Source organism: Bolinopsis microptera, chromosome 13 (assembly GCF_026151205.1).
Source record: "Bolinopsis microptera isolate Bmic1 chromosome 13, MBARI_Bmic_1.0, whole genome shotgun sequence".
Taxonomy (NCBI): Eukaryota; Metazoa; Ctenophora; class Tentaculata; order Lobata; family Bolinopsidae; genus Bolinopsis; species Bolinopsis microptera.
In genome coordinates, this window is record NC_087084.1 from 4431457 (window position 1) to 4449176 (window position 17720).

Below are 17720 nucleotides of genomic sequence, written 5' to 3' on the forward strand. Positions count from 1 at the left end.
ACGGGATGGACGACGAACAGAGACGACCCTCGATTGTTGAAAAATATGTTTCTTATCTCTCTGATAATCTGGGAATGTTACATTTCAACTGCAGACAAAAAAACTCTATAGCTCAGCCTAGAGAGGTTTTTGGGGGATTCGATTTAGCGGACTTTCAGAACAATGTTGTAGCTGCTTTCGCTGAAGCAACCGGATCTTTATCGCCTAGCGAAATGACTCAACCTGAAGTAGATAACAACAAGCCTACGTCAGGAATATTTTCCTCGACTTTTAGACCTCCTGTCGAGTCTGAAGAGTTGCCGTCAGCTCCTGAAGTACGGCCATCTATAAACGAAGAGGAGCCTCCAGAAAATACCACCTCAAACAATAATGAACATGTACCAGGTAAATTCCTTTCTGCTAGTCCTGACGTTGATATTCAGCGTAAGTACGGGTCCCCCAGACTGGATGTTAGAGCAACATTACTTACATTATCCCAGCCTAAAAGTGAACAACTTGAACAGGAGGAAGATAAGCAGTCTGTAAACGAAGAAGATGTGGCAGATACTATAAAGATAAGTTCTACTTTTATTCAACCTGACAGTGACCAAACAGAGCACTCCTGCTGCACCGCCACTGAAGACTGCAGACCAAACTCGACACTGGTCGACCTAACAGGATTTAAAACAAATCAGATCAATGTTCGTTTAGAACCTGGAAGTGGCATTGATCTGGAAACATCTAAATCTCTTATCAAGGTTAGGGCTACAGCTCATCTAGTCGGGCTGGAACCAGATGATACCCTCACAGTTAACAACAAGGAATCAGATGATATAGTGATCGGGGACGATACGTTCCAAGTATTGGTTCCTTTATCAGGAGGAAGAGGTGAAGGTAACAGGGAGGTTCGTGTCTCTTTTGTGCTACAAGTAAACCCTGGCAAGAGTAGTGGTCCTTCCTGCATTGTAGAGGATTTGGATGAGCTTGACTCCTCTGTAAGAGCTGGGGAATGTGTTAAATCAGTAAAGCCTGTGAAGAATATTATCCCAAGAGTGAAACACAAATCTAATACAGCTATTGTTCGAGGTCAACCCCCTCTAACTGTCAGCAAAAAGAGAAAAGCACGAAAAATCTCGGTGAAAACAAGCGAGAGAATGTGCAGGAGGCTGAAATTTTCCAACTTATATTATGTGTCAATAATTCACTCAACAAGTCACCACCGTCTCGTACAACAAGACAAATCTTCAACAATAAGTTTCTTTACCCGTTGTATCACTGACCACGCAAGTGAGACCCTGAAACGTTTCATACTGAAGAACCTGAACTGCGAGGAGAGAACAGCTCAAAGAACCAGTCTAAATCCTCAACTACCTGTCACTCAGTTTGTTAAACAGCTAACCCAAACAGCCTGGATAGGACCAGTTGCATGCTGTATAAGCGGGATAACCTTCAAACCAATCCCCCTCTCCACCTACCCCCGTCTCCACAAGCTAGTCTCCAGAGTCAGCAGCATGTTAGCACGCAACGCCTCTCTCCCTTGGGTCTACAACTCTCTAGTAGTCAACATGTGTGGTAACGGAACAGACACTACCCACTGGAGCAGGGAGCTGTTAGATCCAGCAGTGTTCAAGGTTACCCGCCCGGTGTCTATACTCTCAGTAGGGACCTGCAGGAGGGTGATAGTGAGTGATAGGAGAGGGAGAGTGAGAGGGGTGGTTATCATGACTAATGGGAGCTTGTTACATGTCAGGAGGAGGTTTGTTAGTAGGTACAGTTTGAGGGTGGAGCTAGATAGTGGAGCTAGTGGGAGCACTTTGTTTCTTACCTTTCACAGGTGCAGCACTCGTTAATACAGGGACATGTGGTGACGATTTTGCTTTTCAGTGATTATAAATGGACGAATTTTCTTTTGTTTTACTCCCAATTAAAGACATTGACTACTATAATAACTATAAAAGAAGAAAGTTTTTGATTATTGATTTAGTTGTAATAAAGCAATATGTTTACAATATTATTTTCCATATACATGAGCTACAAAATTCAATTATATACTGTTGTGATACACTGACTGGTACCTATATTATATACACAATTATTTTGTTGATTGTAATGTTATGATATTGCATAATTTATTGTAAATGTAATATATGTTTCAGAAAATTATGTAATGTAATGCGATGGAGGTTCTTTAAGCAGGCAATTCCAGTCCAAACCCTGGAAACATGACATAAAGGATTTGTTTTACTTGTTGCATGAAAAGCACTAATATACACAATTTTGTAGATTAGTTAAGTTGCGGTGCTTCTGCATAACGAATTAATTCATGCTATTCACTAATTTTTGCCAATTTTCTATTTTATGTTTTACCGCGACATATACATTTAACGAAGATGTCATGTTTGAATTTGTTATATTATTGCCACGTGAGGGTTGCTCTGTATTATTTCGTATGTAGAGCAGTTTGTAATGTTCTCGTCTCTTTTATGTGTTCATGGTAATTAGTTTAAACGGAAAAGCGTTAATTGGAATTGAAGAAAAGTTGTTACAAAGTAGGCATGACAAGCGTGCAACCTAGCAAATGTGGCAGTCTGTAAGCAGTAATTCGCTTGCTAACCTAGTCAGTAGTAGTCAACCGCACAAATTGCCTTGTCCACATGAAAGAAGTTTAGTGAATTTTTTAATTGACACGGCCACTTTAATTTGTCTTTAGATTCTCTGATTTCAGTTAATCTAATCTGTCAAATAAAATTTACAATTACTATTGCAAACTTATGTGGTCATTTGTTCATATCTGGTTAAATTTCTTTGACTTTCTATGAACAACTGAACTGCAGCACAATCGTTGTGATATCGTGAAATTTTTAACAATTTGTATGCATCATTAATTGTAAACTGCTTTTGGGAAATCTCTGGGAAGATTTCTGGGACCTGTCTCGACTTTTTCTCCTTTAAATCGCTTTGTGACGAATTTTTTCTGACCAAAATATGTACTGCTGCTAGATTGTGTAAAGCATGCCGAGACACGGTGAGATATCGTGGCAGGTAGCTCAACTGGAGAGCAAGGTGGAGTTCATGATGGAGAACCTGTTCACCAAGATAGACAGCATATACGAGGTGAGAGAGGGTTCTTTGTAACTCTTAACAAATATAATAGTGTATAAGTATTGTTAAACTAGCAACATACGAGGTGTGACGAAGTTAAATTTTAATGATTTTTTAAATTTTTATTTTAAGAACACCCTTGCACATTATTTATTTCTCTATTGATGTATAGTCAAGACGTGAGTGTTAAGGCTCTCATTGACAAATTTATGTTTAATCCTGTTTAATACGAGGTGAGAAAGGATTCTTTGTAAGGGTAACCCTTAAAAATTAGTGTATTGTTAAACTAGCGTCAAATTAATAAATTATTCACTAACGACACGTATAGAAATCGTCCCAGATCACTTGCAAGATAGACCGCGTATGTGAGGTGAGGAAGGGTTTCTTGTAAAGGTAACTTTGAGAAATAGTGCACATATTAAATTAGCAACAAATTAACAAATTATTTACTAACGATACACATAGAAATCCTCCCAGATCTCCTGCAGTAGTGACAAGAACTTCCACGAAACGGAAATGTTAAGACAAGAAATATCTCTGTTACGGATACGGTTGGTTCATCATTTTATATCGATGATGCTCAGTTATACTCATCCTAATAGAGTTTTATTAAATTTGATTTCGTTTCATAGTTTGTTGATGTTGTGATTATAGTCCAACACGTTATTGTGATATTAACGAGACATGACAGCGCTAAAGATGTTAAACTGCTGTATATAAAGTTGTGTACTGTTAAGATAAATACACGACTGATAATATTGATAAAGTTGTGTATTGTAGGTTGCAGGAGATGGCGAACCAGCCGGTGCAGTGTTCGTGTACTCACAACAAGTCCCCATCTCTAAAGTCCCCTTCTCTATCCGACCTCACTGTAGCGCTCATGGAGACTAAGAAGGGGAATCAGCCACCATCTAGTGAGTTATAACATTTGAGTCTGAAATCAAAACTGATTTATGTCTATAGTTTCTTATATTTATAATGCTATAAATAGTTTTCCCATGATACAGAATGGCCCACACGACCCTTGAAAGCTTGAATAATTCTCTCAAGAATAAATTGAGTTATTTAGAATAGGTTGCGTTTGGGCAGACGATTTTGGGCCATTTTGCATCAATTCAATTAATAATTCACCGCACTAGATACTGCTAATTTGTGGAAGAAACTTAACAAGACTTACAAAACCCCGAAACCTCAGAATCTAGTCGACGTTAAATCCATCGTTGCGGTAAGTTTTTACATTATACAGTAAACTACCATCGATTAATGAAATTCTCTACAGTTTTTGAGAAATGAAATTTTTAATTTCATTTAGAATTCTGGGACATAAAAAATTACGATGACCTCAGTTTCTCGTGTAAAAACGATCAAAACCTAAGATGAGAAGTACGTACCGTACCCGCGGCTTTAAGTACGTACGGTACGAGGTTTATTATTAGTACGTACCGTACAACTAGTGAGTGACTACTTTGAAGTACGAAATTTGTCTGAAAAAATTGTGTCTGTTTTTTACCTTATTTTTCTATTGTTGTAAAATTGGCAGGTATATTTGGAATTTTCAAACCACGATTTTGGTGCCGGTGAATGCTAAAGCCGAATTAAACAATTTTTAAGACAATAAATTAATTTTAATAACTGCAATTATACTCAATAGGACTAGGAGTACGTACAGTCATACTATTCTAATGATGAAAATAATAATGCGGCCGCGACATAAGTTTAGGTGCCCGTAGCGCCATTTTAAGTTTTCCTGTTATTATTTTGTCACGAAAGTCGGACTTCCATCGAAAACCCATTTATTGTACTTTATAGCCAATTTTATTAGTACGTGCGGTAACAGCCATTTTTTCCATTTCACCCTTTTGTAAAAAGGCAATAGTGAAAAGTTACGAATGGTAGTTTTTGGAGAAAAAAGTGGATTTTGGATATAGCGGTAGGTGGGTCTGAATATGGTGTCATTCCTTCCGTTTGTTACTAATACTATGTCAACTAGCCGCGCGCGCGCGAGGATTGCTTGCGGAGATGTTGTGTATAGCTACTGCTAGGCTAGCCTGTGGTCAATGAATGCGCGGCGCGAGCGTATTTTAATGCATACTCTGTAATGTATACAGGATAGTATTAGGTAATAAGCCCAATTTGTACGTGGCACGCGTAGTGTACTGATGTGTTTCAATATTAATATTATGAAGTGAGCTGATTAGAGCTTATATTTATAGTTATACTTATAATTATAGTGAATGGAAATCGATCTAGCATCCGCCAAAACGAAAAAACGGGCGCAATTCTTGTTTAAAGTACGTACTACTAGGGGTTGATTCACGATGTCAATCCTTCGCAGCTCGGTGAGGCACAGTGGTGCATCTCGCCGATCTACCGAAGAAGTGGTTGCGAGAAGCATTATTTGATGCGCGCGCGACCCAGTAGTGCATCGCGCTACAATACTAGGGGGTGCACCATAAAATAAACTTGCTCGGATTTAAAAAATTTTTGTACCATTGTTTTCTAGAGACTGTGAGAATTTTCACAATACCGAATTTGTCATACATTTTTGGAAAGATCAGTGAGTTTCGCCTAGGTGCCATATTTGCTTTGATGGTGCGCGGCTTTTGGAGCAAAATTAGCTGTAAAAGTCGCGTAATTTTACCAAATTTGACCAAATTCGTTGATTTTTGTCGTATTATTTGGATATATCTTCAGTTCCTTGAATGAGATCATTCTGAAAATTGGCGACGACCTTCCAATAGGGCTTTCACAACTGTCCGAAAAATTTGGTGGATATCAGAGTTGATATAGTAATCAAAATGGGGCAAAATACGCTGCTTTTAACTGTAACATAATGTTTGAGGGTTGGATATGCTTTAAACTTTTCGGACACTTTCCTTGTAAGTTTATGAGTAAGCTTACCAATTTTTGTTGCAATCGGAGGTCGGGAAGGATACTTAATATCTATTTGTTTGAAGGAAAATTGTGCTGGCCGAAATTAGCGCTAAAAAACCATTCTACAGTCGGAACGCGCGGCTCACTGTCGATGGCACACTACCTAGTTATACTACATACCGTACAAACTTTTCATCATAGTATATAACGAACAAACAATCCTACATTTCCAGAAATGGAATGAGAGTTCCAAGAGTGATGAAACACTTAATGTTAATGCTTATCAAATGATAACGCCAACAGTATCCTCTTGTCCTTGATTTTTTTCTTTTGGCCCAGGGACGAAACATAGCCGAATTTGAACAAACTATCTACAGTAACAATTTAATCCCTTTGATATCGATTGCCACCCATGCCAAGCCGGGTTGCAACGAAAGCTTAATAGATAATATTTTAGTGAACTCTACTGAGCGTGTCTTAGGATCTGGAATTCTTGAATCCAAGATTTCCCATCATAACCCCATCTTCTGTTTCATATCGTGTAATACTAAAGAGAGTCCAAATGATGCCAAACTTAAACCTAAGTATGATTACTGTGAGTCTAATATAGAAAGCTTCCTTAATGATATCGGAAGGGATATCTACCAATCGAACTTTTCGTATGATGAGGAAGGTTTTGAAAAATTTGTCGAAACTGTCCATGAAAAAATCGAACTGAATTTCAAAGTGGACTCTACTGCTGGTTTTCAATCAAAACGCAATAGATTGATGAATCCATGGATCACTTCTGCGTTAATTAAATCTGTGTTTACTAAAGGCTTTCACTACAAGCGATGGAAGGCTTCGTGTACAAAAATCAACCCATTAGGTGAGGAAACTTTATATCTCAAGTATAAGGAGTATCGCTCTATCCTAAACAAAGCTATAAAATCTGCGAAAAAAGCCCACTATGGGAAAAAATTTGAACTTGCTAAAGGAAATATTAAAAAAACCTGGGAATTGATTAACGAACTCAGGGGTAAATCTAAAAAAGATATAAAAGCATCATTCTTAATTGATGGTAGAATTGTAACTGAACGCCGTGAGATTGCTAACGGATTTAACATCTACTTCTCGTCTATTGCTCGTACTCTTAATTCAAAAGTTCAATCTTCTGTACCATCTCGTACGGTAACTGATGGCAATTTCAATAAAAAGAAGTTTAAGCAATACCTCAAGGGCAGAGAAAGAATAGTGAACTCTTTTTTTCTCAGCCCCTGTGACGAGGAAGAGATAAGTAAAATTATTGGTAGCCTTGAAAATGGGAAGGCAAGTGATATCTCTGTTAAAGTCTTAAAAAAGAGTGTAAATTATCTGTCTGGTCACATCTCTAGATTCTTTAATTGGTTCTTGGACAATGGGGTCTTTCCAAACAAGCTTAAAACGGGCTCTATTACACCAATCTATAAAAAAGGAGACTCACGATGCCTTGATAACTATAGACCTGTTTCTACATTACCGATATTTGGAAAAATACTTGAAAAAATAATTTATAATAGGTTATATAATTACCTCAGTGCTATGAACGTGATTTATGATCGACAATTTGGTTTTAGAAAACAACACTCAACATCTCATGCCGTAAACTATTCTGTCAATAAAATACTTAATGAGATTGAACAGAAAAATCATGTAATTGGAATATTTATTGATCTAAGTAAAGCATTTGACACAATTGAGCACGATAAACTCCTGCATAAACTTGAACACTATGGAGTAAGAGGTATTGCACTAAAAACTCTTGCTAGCTATCTAACAAACCGTAGCCAAGTAACTTCTTTTCAAACTGAAAAATCGGACAAGTGTTCAGTTGAGTATGGTGTACCCCAGGGGTCAGTGTTAGGACCTCTACTATTTCTGATTTATATAAATGATATTGTGAGCTCCTCAAGCTTGGCTGAATTCGTCCTGTTTGCTGATGATACAAATATTTTTGTGATAGGTAGTTCAGCACAGGAAGCTTTTGAAAAAGCTAATCATGTAATGAAACAGGTCAGTAACTATATGGAGTCTAACAAGTTACATATAAATGCAGGGAAAAGTTGTTACATGCATTTTCAGCCAGGTTTGTCAAGAGCAACACAGACCTGTGCCAGAACACGGCCCTTTAACAGGAATCTAACGATTTTAATAGATGGCAAAAAAGCTAGAAAAAGTTCAATGTACAAAGTTTCTTGGGGTGATAATAGACGAACAGCTAAGCTGGGAACCACATCTTAATCATTTATCTTTAAAGCTGAACTCCAGTATTGTATCGATTAAGAGAATTTGCAAATTCATTCCCAAATCTGAATATTTGAAACTATACAATGCTCTTTTTATGTCACATCTTAGCTATTGTATAAGTTGCTGGGGTGGGATCCCTAAACATAAGCTGAATAAAATCTTTGCAATTCAAAAACGATGTATAAGACTGCTATTTGGTAACATTCCCAATTTTGATCATAAGGAATACTATTTAACCTGTGCACGTTCAAGAACTTATAACGAACATATGGCTAGCAAGAACTACTGTCTTGAACACACTAAACCGCTATTCACTGAGCAGAAAATTATGAACCTGGAGAATCTGCACATGTACCATACATTTATGGAACTATTCAAAATTCTTAAATTTGATGTCCCCCAGTCGATTAAAGATCTTTTCAAGTTCTGTCCTAGAAATGAAAAACTTCGTCTGATTGTCCCATTACTGAGGTTGGATATCTCCCAACAGAACTTTTTGTACACCTCTACGAAAATTTGGAATGACCTCAGCCCCTATGTATTCGAAATATGTGATGCTAATGTAGATGGGATAATAATCCCGGGTTCTTCCAAGAATTCAGACTTGTCAGCCTCGTCAGGTGTTATTAAATCTAACCTTAAAAAGCACTTGCTATCCCTCCAAAATCGAGATGACCCTAATACATGGTAATTGGTAACTAATTTATATTATATCTCAAATTCTAAATCCGGTACGGCTCTGCACACATGATATCTCTCTCTGCCATGAAACATGGCTAACCTTTTAAACTATAACTTAAAACTTAAACCTAAACTAAAACTCAACTGGGCTCTCCTATGTCACCAAACTAAACCAATAAGTAATTTTAGATTGTTATATTTTTCTATATAGTTTATATAACAAGTATATTGACGTAGTGGATGGTTGAGGGGGTTTCAAGCACAGGTCACTCTCAAATCCTAAAGATAAGCAGTGGCCTTCGGCACTTGAAACCTCTTCAAACCTCCCCTGATATATTAATTATTGACATTGTTTGATTGTGCCGTAAAAATAAATATTTGTTTTATTAAATATTTGTTTTATTATTTGATCAGAGGAAATTGAAATTTCATCCGGTGTGGAGTGAAAGCGTCAAGCAAATAAGTGTGGACTTAAAATATATTCCATCGACCTATATAAGTGTTATGGACCTTTATTTTTAATGAGATAAAAAGTGACTATCAAAGAATACTATTAGTTTTTTCCTTTTGACCACGGTCATGCTAGTAGTAGTATCATCATAAAAACACTTAAAAGTCGTATCGTTGAATAATGTTCTAAATACTAAAATATCAGCACAATTCAATAATTCAATTAATGTTCTAATTATTTTAGAATAACATAAGAACATAGCATTATAACCAATACTTTAATTCAGATTCATAAATTGTCCGTTATTTCAGACGATGATTTTTTTCTTCCTCCTTATTTTTAAATTTGGTTTCATAATAATTGTTTGCTTCTTTAAAAAGTTTGTATCTAATATCTTTAAAACATAACAGTATACGTAATAATCAGCAAAAATAATAACGATATTAGTGTATAGTAATACCTTATTCAAAATTAGCCTTTCGATCAATCTTAGTCAAAGATGCAAAATATATAGGTACCATCCTTTTGACGATTGTTCTCCATTCGAAGTGAATTTCAACTAATTGTTATTATTATAAATCTACATTGAAAACGTCAAGAGACCGACTGTAGCGGTTTACCAGAACATCTAAACATCTAAAACTAAGGCTTGGAATCTCAGTAAGAGCAGATGCTTGTAAAAACTTTTAAACGATTAAATGGTACATCATCGTTCAGTAACATTAAATTTAGATCCATGATGTACTTCCCGTCTGTTGAAGTGTAATTTTTGTAGTTCCTATAAAGGAGGAACTACAACACAACAAGCGCCCTGTTAAGTCCTGAAGGGACTGTTGAATAACCAATAGTGATAAATAATAGTAATGATTAACTTAACAATAATTGATAAATAATTAATTTAATAATAAACACCGTCTAACTGCAAGAAGCATCAGGACCCATGTGCTAAGCTACTTTATAAACCCCTCCGGGATAGAATAAGATTCTGATAATCCCGGCTCCCGCTAAATAGATTCTGATAATCCCGGCTCCCGCTGTTAGTTTTTTCCCGCTGAATAAATAACCCCGGCACAGCTTTTATAATCCCGCCCCGCTAATTTGGCTCAACAAGATTTGTTTTGTTTTGATATTCCATGAGAATTTCAACCGCGTACTGTCGCGTGTTTTGATGACGTGTATCACGTGACTAACTACTACGACGCGCATTGGTAAAAAATGTCACGTGACCTATGGCTTAACGTAAGAACTACAGGGTGGCCCATAAGTGACTACCCACACGCAACCTCTTAATAACTCACGTAATTCGTCTCCAAATTGCACCAAAATTTCAGAGATTATAGATATGGGTCAAACTTAGATTTCCTGAAAGTTTCGTAAGCCACGCCCAATTACAGTGGGCGTGGCGTGACACTCCCTCTTTTTCACTATTGTCTTCATAAAATGAGAACGCTTTAAGCTAAGAACTCAAAATTTTTTGCACACATTTGGCTTGATAATTGAAAACCTTTCCCAAAGTTTCAAGTTCATTGGTTAAAATATGGCTGAGTTATGACCATTTCAAAACTCATCGGATACGTGATCCGAGCACTCAGTCAGTGATCTCGTCACTTGGTTAATGGCCTGTTTGGCTCACATGCACCGCTTGATTGGTTGCAGCCTGCTTATGGGCCGGCCTATACAGCTGACTGCACCTAAAACGCTATCACACGAATTTATGGTGGTGTCACCATTTCAGGGCTTGTTAGCCCTGCTAGTCACAGGTTCCTTACAATCAATAAAAAGGAATGAACCATCCATTGAATCATTGAACCGGGCCTACCGAATCACAAAGAAACACAAACTTTTGGACCGTGATTTCCAATCGAGGATAGATTTCGCCAACACATTCCTGTCCAAGCAAAATGTGGATCCCTACTTTGAGGACGAAATCTGGTACAGCGACAAGGCCATATAAACGGATATGTCAACTCCCAGAATGCAATTCACTGGGGCTCTACTAGACCGGATGAAGTGGTGGAGAGAACGGCTTTTCCTGAAAAGTCACGATCTGGTTTTTATCCTAAAAATTTGTGTTTCCCTTTCTAGCAAAGTCATCATCGGTATCCAATCAAAGCCTAACGAACCTCATTAATACACGCTAACGCCTTACTCTTGATCAGATTGGGTGACGAGATCACTAATTGAGTGCAAATATCACTGACTGAGTGCTCGGATCACATATCCGATGGATTTTAAAATGGTCATAACTCAGCCATATTTTAACCAATGAACTTGAAACTTTTGGAAAAGTTTTCAATTATCAAGCCAAATGTGTGCAAAAAATTTTGAGTTCTTAGCTTAAAGCGTTCTCATTTTATGAAGACAATAGTGAAAAAGAGGGAGTGTCACGCCACGCCCACTGTAATTGGGCGTGGCTTACGAAACTTTCAGGAAATCTAAGTTTGACCCATATCTATAATCTCTGAAATTTTGGTGCAATTTGGAGACGAATTACGTGAGTTATTAAGAGGTTGCGTGTGGGTAGTCACTTATGGGCCACCCTAAATACACTCGATCTACGTATCGGTCTAATTGCAGGCGCTGGCAAAACTCCAGCACACTACATTCTTACATTACTTAAACTCTTACATTAATTGGACCAGTTCCAAAACTTGTCTCGACGGTTACATTTGATTTTGTCCGGTTCGGTTAATTTTGTCGAGTTTGATATATATATAATAAGCCATGTATTATAGTCGTCTACTTTGATGAACTTCATGACACGATATCATTATTAGCTTTTATCGCTTGCCAGGCTTAACTCGACGCCCCTTATCGATATTCATATTCATTCAACGTTCTGACTGAGGAATAGTGTTTAGATATAACGCCAATTTCAAAAGTCATAGTACCTTAGTTGTATTTATTTGGAAGTCCCCAATTCCATTTCATATTTTCCATAATGATCTCATATAGCTAGAATTAAGAGTAAAATGTCAAATTTGTTGGTCCTAGCACTAACCCGGAGGGGCTTATAACACATAACACCGGCACGCTTAAGTTATATTAAAATAACCCCTCGTGCTAAAGCACGTCGGGGTTATTTTCATAATAATCCCTCGTGCTTCGCACTCGAAATTATTATAAATTTTTCCCGCGCGTCGCGGGAAAAATTGAAATATAATCCCTGCGCATGCCGGGGTTATGTGTGTTATAAATTCATCGCCTCTGCCGGCCAACAGAATATGATAGCGAAATAAAAGTAATTAACTGATGCTAGGAATCTCAGTAAGAGCCCCTGTGCACGTGTTGATTTATAAATGGCACAGTCCACGTGCCGGGCATTATCTCGTCTTTTGTGGTAAAAACAGTCGTTTCATTGCGTTAATATTATCAGCTGGCGAAGTAATTTGCTCTCGTAGTGGTCGTTAGGATAGCTCCAAAGGATGGTTGTGATATTTGTAAATCATTATCTCACTGCAAGAAGACTTTAAATCAGAACAGATGGTGTTGGTCTCCTTCTGAAAATTTCAATTTTATAATATTTTCCGATCCTTCGTCACCCTCGAGCAAATCTACTGGAGACATGGAACAAAGATCATTTTATTTAATCATAAAAAGATTTTGTATTAGTTTTTTATTAGTACGTACCGTACAACCACTTTTAAGAACGAAATTTTTCTGAAAAAATTGTGTCCGTTTTTCACCTTATTTTGCTATCGTTGTAGAATTGGCAGGTATATACATATATAATTGGCAGGTATATATACAATTTTCAAACCACGATTTTGGTACCAGTGAATGCTAAAGTCGAATTAACCATTTTTAAGACAATTAATTAATTTGAATAACTGCAATTATATTCAATAGGAGTACGTACAGTCATTCTATTCTAATGATGGAAATAAGAATGCGGCGACATAATTTTTGGTGCCCGTACCGCCATTTTAAGTTTTCCTGTTATTATTTTTTCACGAAAGTCGGACTTTCATCGAAAACCCATCTATCGTACTTTATAACCAATTTTATTAGTACGTACGGTACAGCCATTTTTAAAAGTACGTACTTTACGAACTTCTCATCATAGATCTAAACTTATCTCACAAAACAGATTGATTCACAAATTAATTTCAGAAATCTAATCTTTGACATTCTGCTTAAATAAGTATAGATTGCCCGATTACACTATGAAATTAATTTCAGAAGTTTGATGTCCATCACACCTGGAACACAGGAGAAGGAGAGTCAGATGTCTCTAGACCTGCCTCAACTGCTCCTAGTGTTGTAGGGACCCCCGTACCAGCTACCACCCACACTCCGAACCAGGTATACATTACTGCAGATAACATCTCCTTAATTCATAGTGAGCAGTGACACAACAGTAACTGACTTACTGATACTTTTACTGAAATTTTCAAGCTGTTTTTAAATATTTGTAGATATCACAGGAAGAGAATCTTCCTGAGGGAGATGTAAGCGAAGATAAAACCAGTTATGATTCCGAACCGGACAAAGAAGTAGAAGTTAAACTTGATGCCCCTGATTTAGATAGGGTCACTGTTAGTATTGGATTGATAATTATCTTTATTAGTACGGCATATTATCGGAGAAGGCATTTTAAACACTAACTTAATGTTATGGTTTTTTTCAAAATGTCGGAAAGCGCGCCCTCGAACTTCAACCATCTTTATTGATATTTTGATATTTTTACTCTATGTGTTTCAGGTTGCCTCACCTACTGCTGATCATACATTTAAAGACTTGAGGAGCACGAAAGTGGCAACTGTCGCGACCCCGAGACCGAGGAAACGGAGACTGAAGGCCAGATTCTTGCTGAAGAAGAGACAAGGGGGTGCTTAGATGAAATCATTGTAATAATATTATAATAACATAATATTATAAGTCATAGTATAAAGTGCATGTTTTCAAAGACCGGTTTCACTGTTAACAGCTGAAGAAAGAGCAACATAAGTGAAAGACAAGATTGTGTCAGCGAAAATATCATTTCAAGAGCAAACTGTAGAATGATAGAATGTGCAACATCGTAATATAAACTCCTTCATGACGATGTCTAAGACTAAAGTTCCTTGTAAATGTAAACGTCTGAATCAATTGAATTGAATTCTTCATTTAAATCGGCTGTTATATCTTTGGTTTGGATTAATGTTTTTTGATACGATTAAAACTTTCTTTCGAAGAATACTACTATAGCTTCCTATATATACTATGCAACTATAATTTATATATATATACATAGTTGCACAGCTAACACGTGCACACTGCACGTGCAATTAATATCGGATCGAAATTTTGATCGGTTTTGTTGATATTACGTTGTGTTCAGTGCGAGATATATTTTTATGGGCTGTATCATGTATGTTAAGTTGTGATGCAGATTGATATTTTTTGAAGCAATAAAAACTGACTACCAAAGAATACTACTACAGTATTACTGTATTACCTTAAGTTTAACTTACCTCGTGTGACCATGGGCTTTTTTATTATATATGTATATATTTATAATAAACCTGTCTATCGAGGTCTTTCGATTATAAATTAGGAAATAAGTGGTTTGATTTAAAGATCCGGTAATTAATTAAATGGTCCAAAACTTAAAAAGTTGCAACACAAGTAAGCCTGCAGTGCAATCCGGTGAGAATATACTTACTTTTATGAATGACCCCTAATGCTAATGGCAATTGGCATGGCTCCTGTTAAATGTATAGTTACAACTTTAAATAACTGAAAGATTGTAATCACGTTATGAATGAGGCCTGATTATGACATTACACAAGCTGCGAGGAGATCATCACTTCCTTCACTGTATTTCACGGAGTGCCTAGGGGTCGTTCACTTATTACTTTGTTCCGTTTAAAGAAGCTTACATTAGCGAAATGTATCCACAATAGCTGTTTTTGAAGTGGATTGCGTAGAGGGGAGGGGGAGTCTGAAATAAACAAGCATTGGCTTACGTAACATGCATATGGTATATGAATATATCATGGTACCGGTCTCTTATCTCTTTGCAGCAAAAATGTTATATCAAATTTCTGGCACTATGTGCGCTTTCTGAGCAAATGTTTGTCGGGTATTCATTTTGTCCAAGATTTACTGATTTGAGTTTGGTGTTAGACGCTGATTTTGAATCATCCCACATGATGAGATATATGCATGAAAGGTGATTTAATATTAAACAAAAAATATTCGCCATCAACCACTGCAATTTGACGTATAGTGGTCATCATTTCAACAACTACCCTATTTTAGTTGTTGCCTCCCACGTAATTAGAATGATTTGCTCTACATGTTAACGGTTGGCTTGAACAGTTCAACTATTAACTGTTGATGCCCCACCTTATGTGTCGTTGCCACTCAATACCGTGTGATCTGTCGTTCGTCCCCGATGGTGTGCTGAAATTATAGAGAACCTTTTATTGAGCTATAAAATATTTATAAGAATTATTATAGAATAAACGGTAAGTATTAAGTTTTCGATGTGTGAAACTAAATCATTACATTATAGTATGTTTTGAAAATTGTGTGTTTGTAATCTTGAGATTTTCAATTCAAATAGTTACCTCACGTTGCCTTGCCAGTGTATTCCATTTGATTTTAAGTTTGTTCTTGATACGCCACTACTGAAGGAGCTCCCCATCCCCCTTAGTTCTAGTGAGCAGTTGAGATATTTAGTCCTCTCGCTTTATATTATCTTATTATACTAGCAGGAACCCGTATAATAATCCTGGACCAGGCAAAAGTCCTGCTCACATTGGGACACTGGCTAAGTTTCTCGATGTAATCCGACTTATATGACCCTAAATAACACAATTGACTCGGGTACACTTTTTCACCAGTGGGGCATTTCTCGGAATCACGCCCTTTTTGACCGCACCCATATCGCGTCCCCCACTATAAATTATCTCGGCTTCTGATTGAGATACAGACCTCAGCCATGAACCAAAATGTGCCTAAGATGCATGTTTATATTAGTGCTATGAAGAGACTTAAGGCCTAAGAGACTTAGTTTTTGAGAAATCGCCAAAAATCCGATTTTACTATACTATCAGTCTCGAGAGTAACAATTATCACACTTATTTCAAGATATCTCCGCTTCTGATTGGAGCTAAGCGCTCATCTTGGGCATTAAAATGATCAAAATCATCATATTGAGTGGGGTAGAGCATGGTTTTAAAGTCTTCAGACTTCAGGTTGTTGAGTTATTAGGTCAGATCCCATTTTTACGCTCTCGCGAATAGCGATTGATGCACTTATTTCAAGATATCCCAGCTTCTGATTGGAGTTTAACGCTCATCTTGGGCATTGAAATGATCAGAATCATCATATTGATTGGGGTAGAGCATGGTTTTAAAGTCTTCAGACTTCAGGTTGTTGAGTTATTAGGTCAGATCCCGTTTTTACGCTCTCGCGAGTAGCGATTGATGCACTTATTTCAAGATATCTCAGTTTCTGATTGGAGTTTAACGCTCATCTTGGGCATTAAAATGATCAGAATCATCATATTAAGTGGGGTAGAGCATGGTTTCAAAGTCTTCAGACTTCAGGTTGTTGAGCTATTAGGTCAGATCCCATTTTCACGCTCTCGCGAGTAGCAATTGATGCACTTATTTCAAGATATCCCAGCTTCTGATTGGAGTTTAACGCTCATCTTGGGCATTAAAATGATCAGAATCATCATATTGAGTGAGGTAGAGCATGGTTTTAAAGTCTTCAGTCTTCAGGTTGTTGAGTTATTAGGTCAGATCCCATTTTTATGTTCTCGCGAGTAGCGATTGATGTACTTATTTCAAGATATCTCAGCTTCTGATTGGAGCTAAGCATTCATCTTGGGCATTGAAATGGTCAGAATCATCATATTGAGTGGGGTAGAGCATGGTTTTAAAGTCTTCAGACTTCAGGTTGTTGAGCTATTAGGTCAGATCCCATTTTTACGCTCTCGCGAGTAGCAATTGATGCACTTATTTCAAGATATCCCAGCTTCTGATTGGAGTTTAACGCTCATCTTGGGCATTGAAATGATCAGAATCATCATATTGAGTGGGGTAGAGCATGGTTTTAAAGTCTTCAGTCTTCAGGTTGTTGAGTTATTAGGTCAGATCCCATTTTTATGCTCTTGCGAATAACGATTGATGCACTTATTTCAAGATATCTCAGCTTCTGAGTGGAGCTGTGGAGATAAACGTTCATCATGGGCATTAAAATAGTAAAAGTTATCAAATTAAGTAGCATCGAGCATGGTTTTAAAGTCTTTAGATTTTAGGTTATTAAATTATTAGGTTAAACCCTATTTTTATGCTCTCGCAAGAATGGTCACTGCAATGGTGAAAATATTTATTAAATGAACTGTAATTAATCGCCAGGAAAAAGTTGT

At 37.0% G+C, this 17720-nt stretch overlaps 2 protein-coding genes across 2 annotated transcripts in view; one reads left to right on the forward strand and one right to left on the reverse strand.

The window, feature by feature from the left end:
- The window catches only part of LOC134825063 (LIM/homeobox protein Lhx3-like), a 667636-nt gene that overhangs the window by 176953 nt on the left and 472963 nt on the right, over window positions 1-17720 (reverse strand). The gene's annotated exons all lie outside the window — the stretch shown is intronic.
- On the forward strand, window positions 2992-13705 carry LOC134825469 (uncharacterized). The gene is made up of 6 exons (XM_063837683.1): window positions 2992-3093; window positions 3410-3451; window positions 3559-3632; window positions 3862-3995; window positions 4221-4306; window positions 13535-13705. The coding sequence occupies exons 1-6, from the start codon at window positions 2992-2994 to the stop codon at window positions 13703-13705; spliced, it is 609 nt and encodes a 202-aa protein (XP_063693753.1).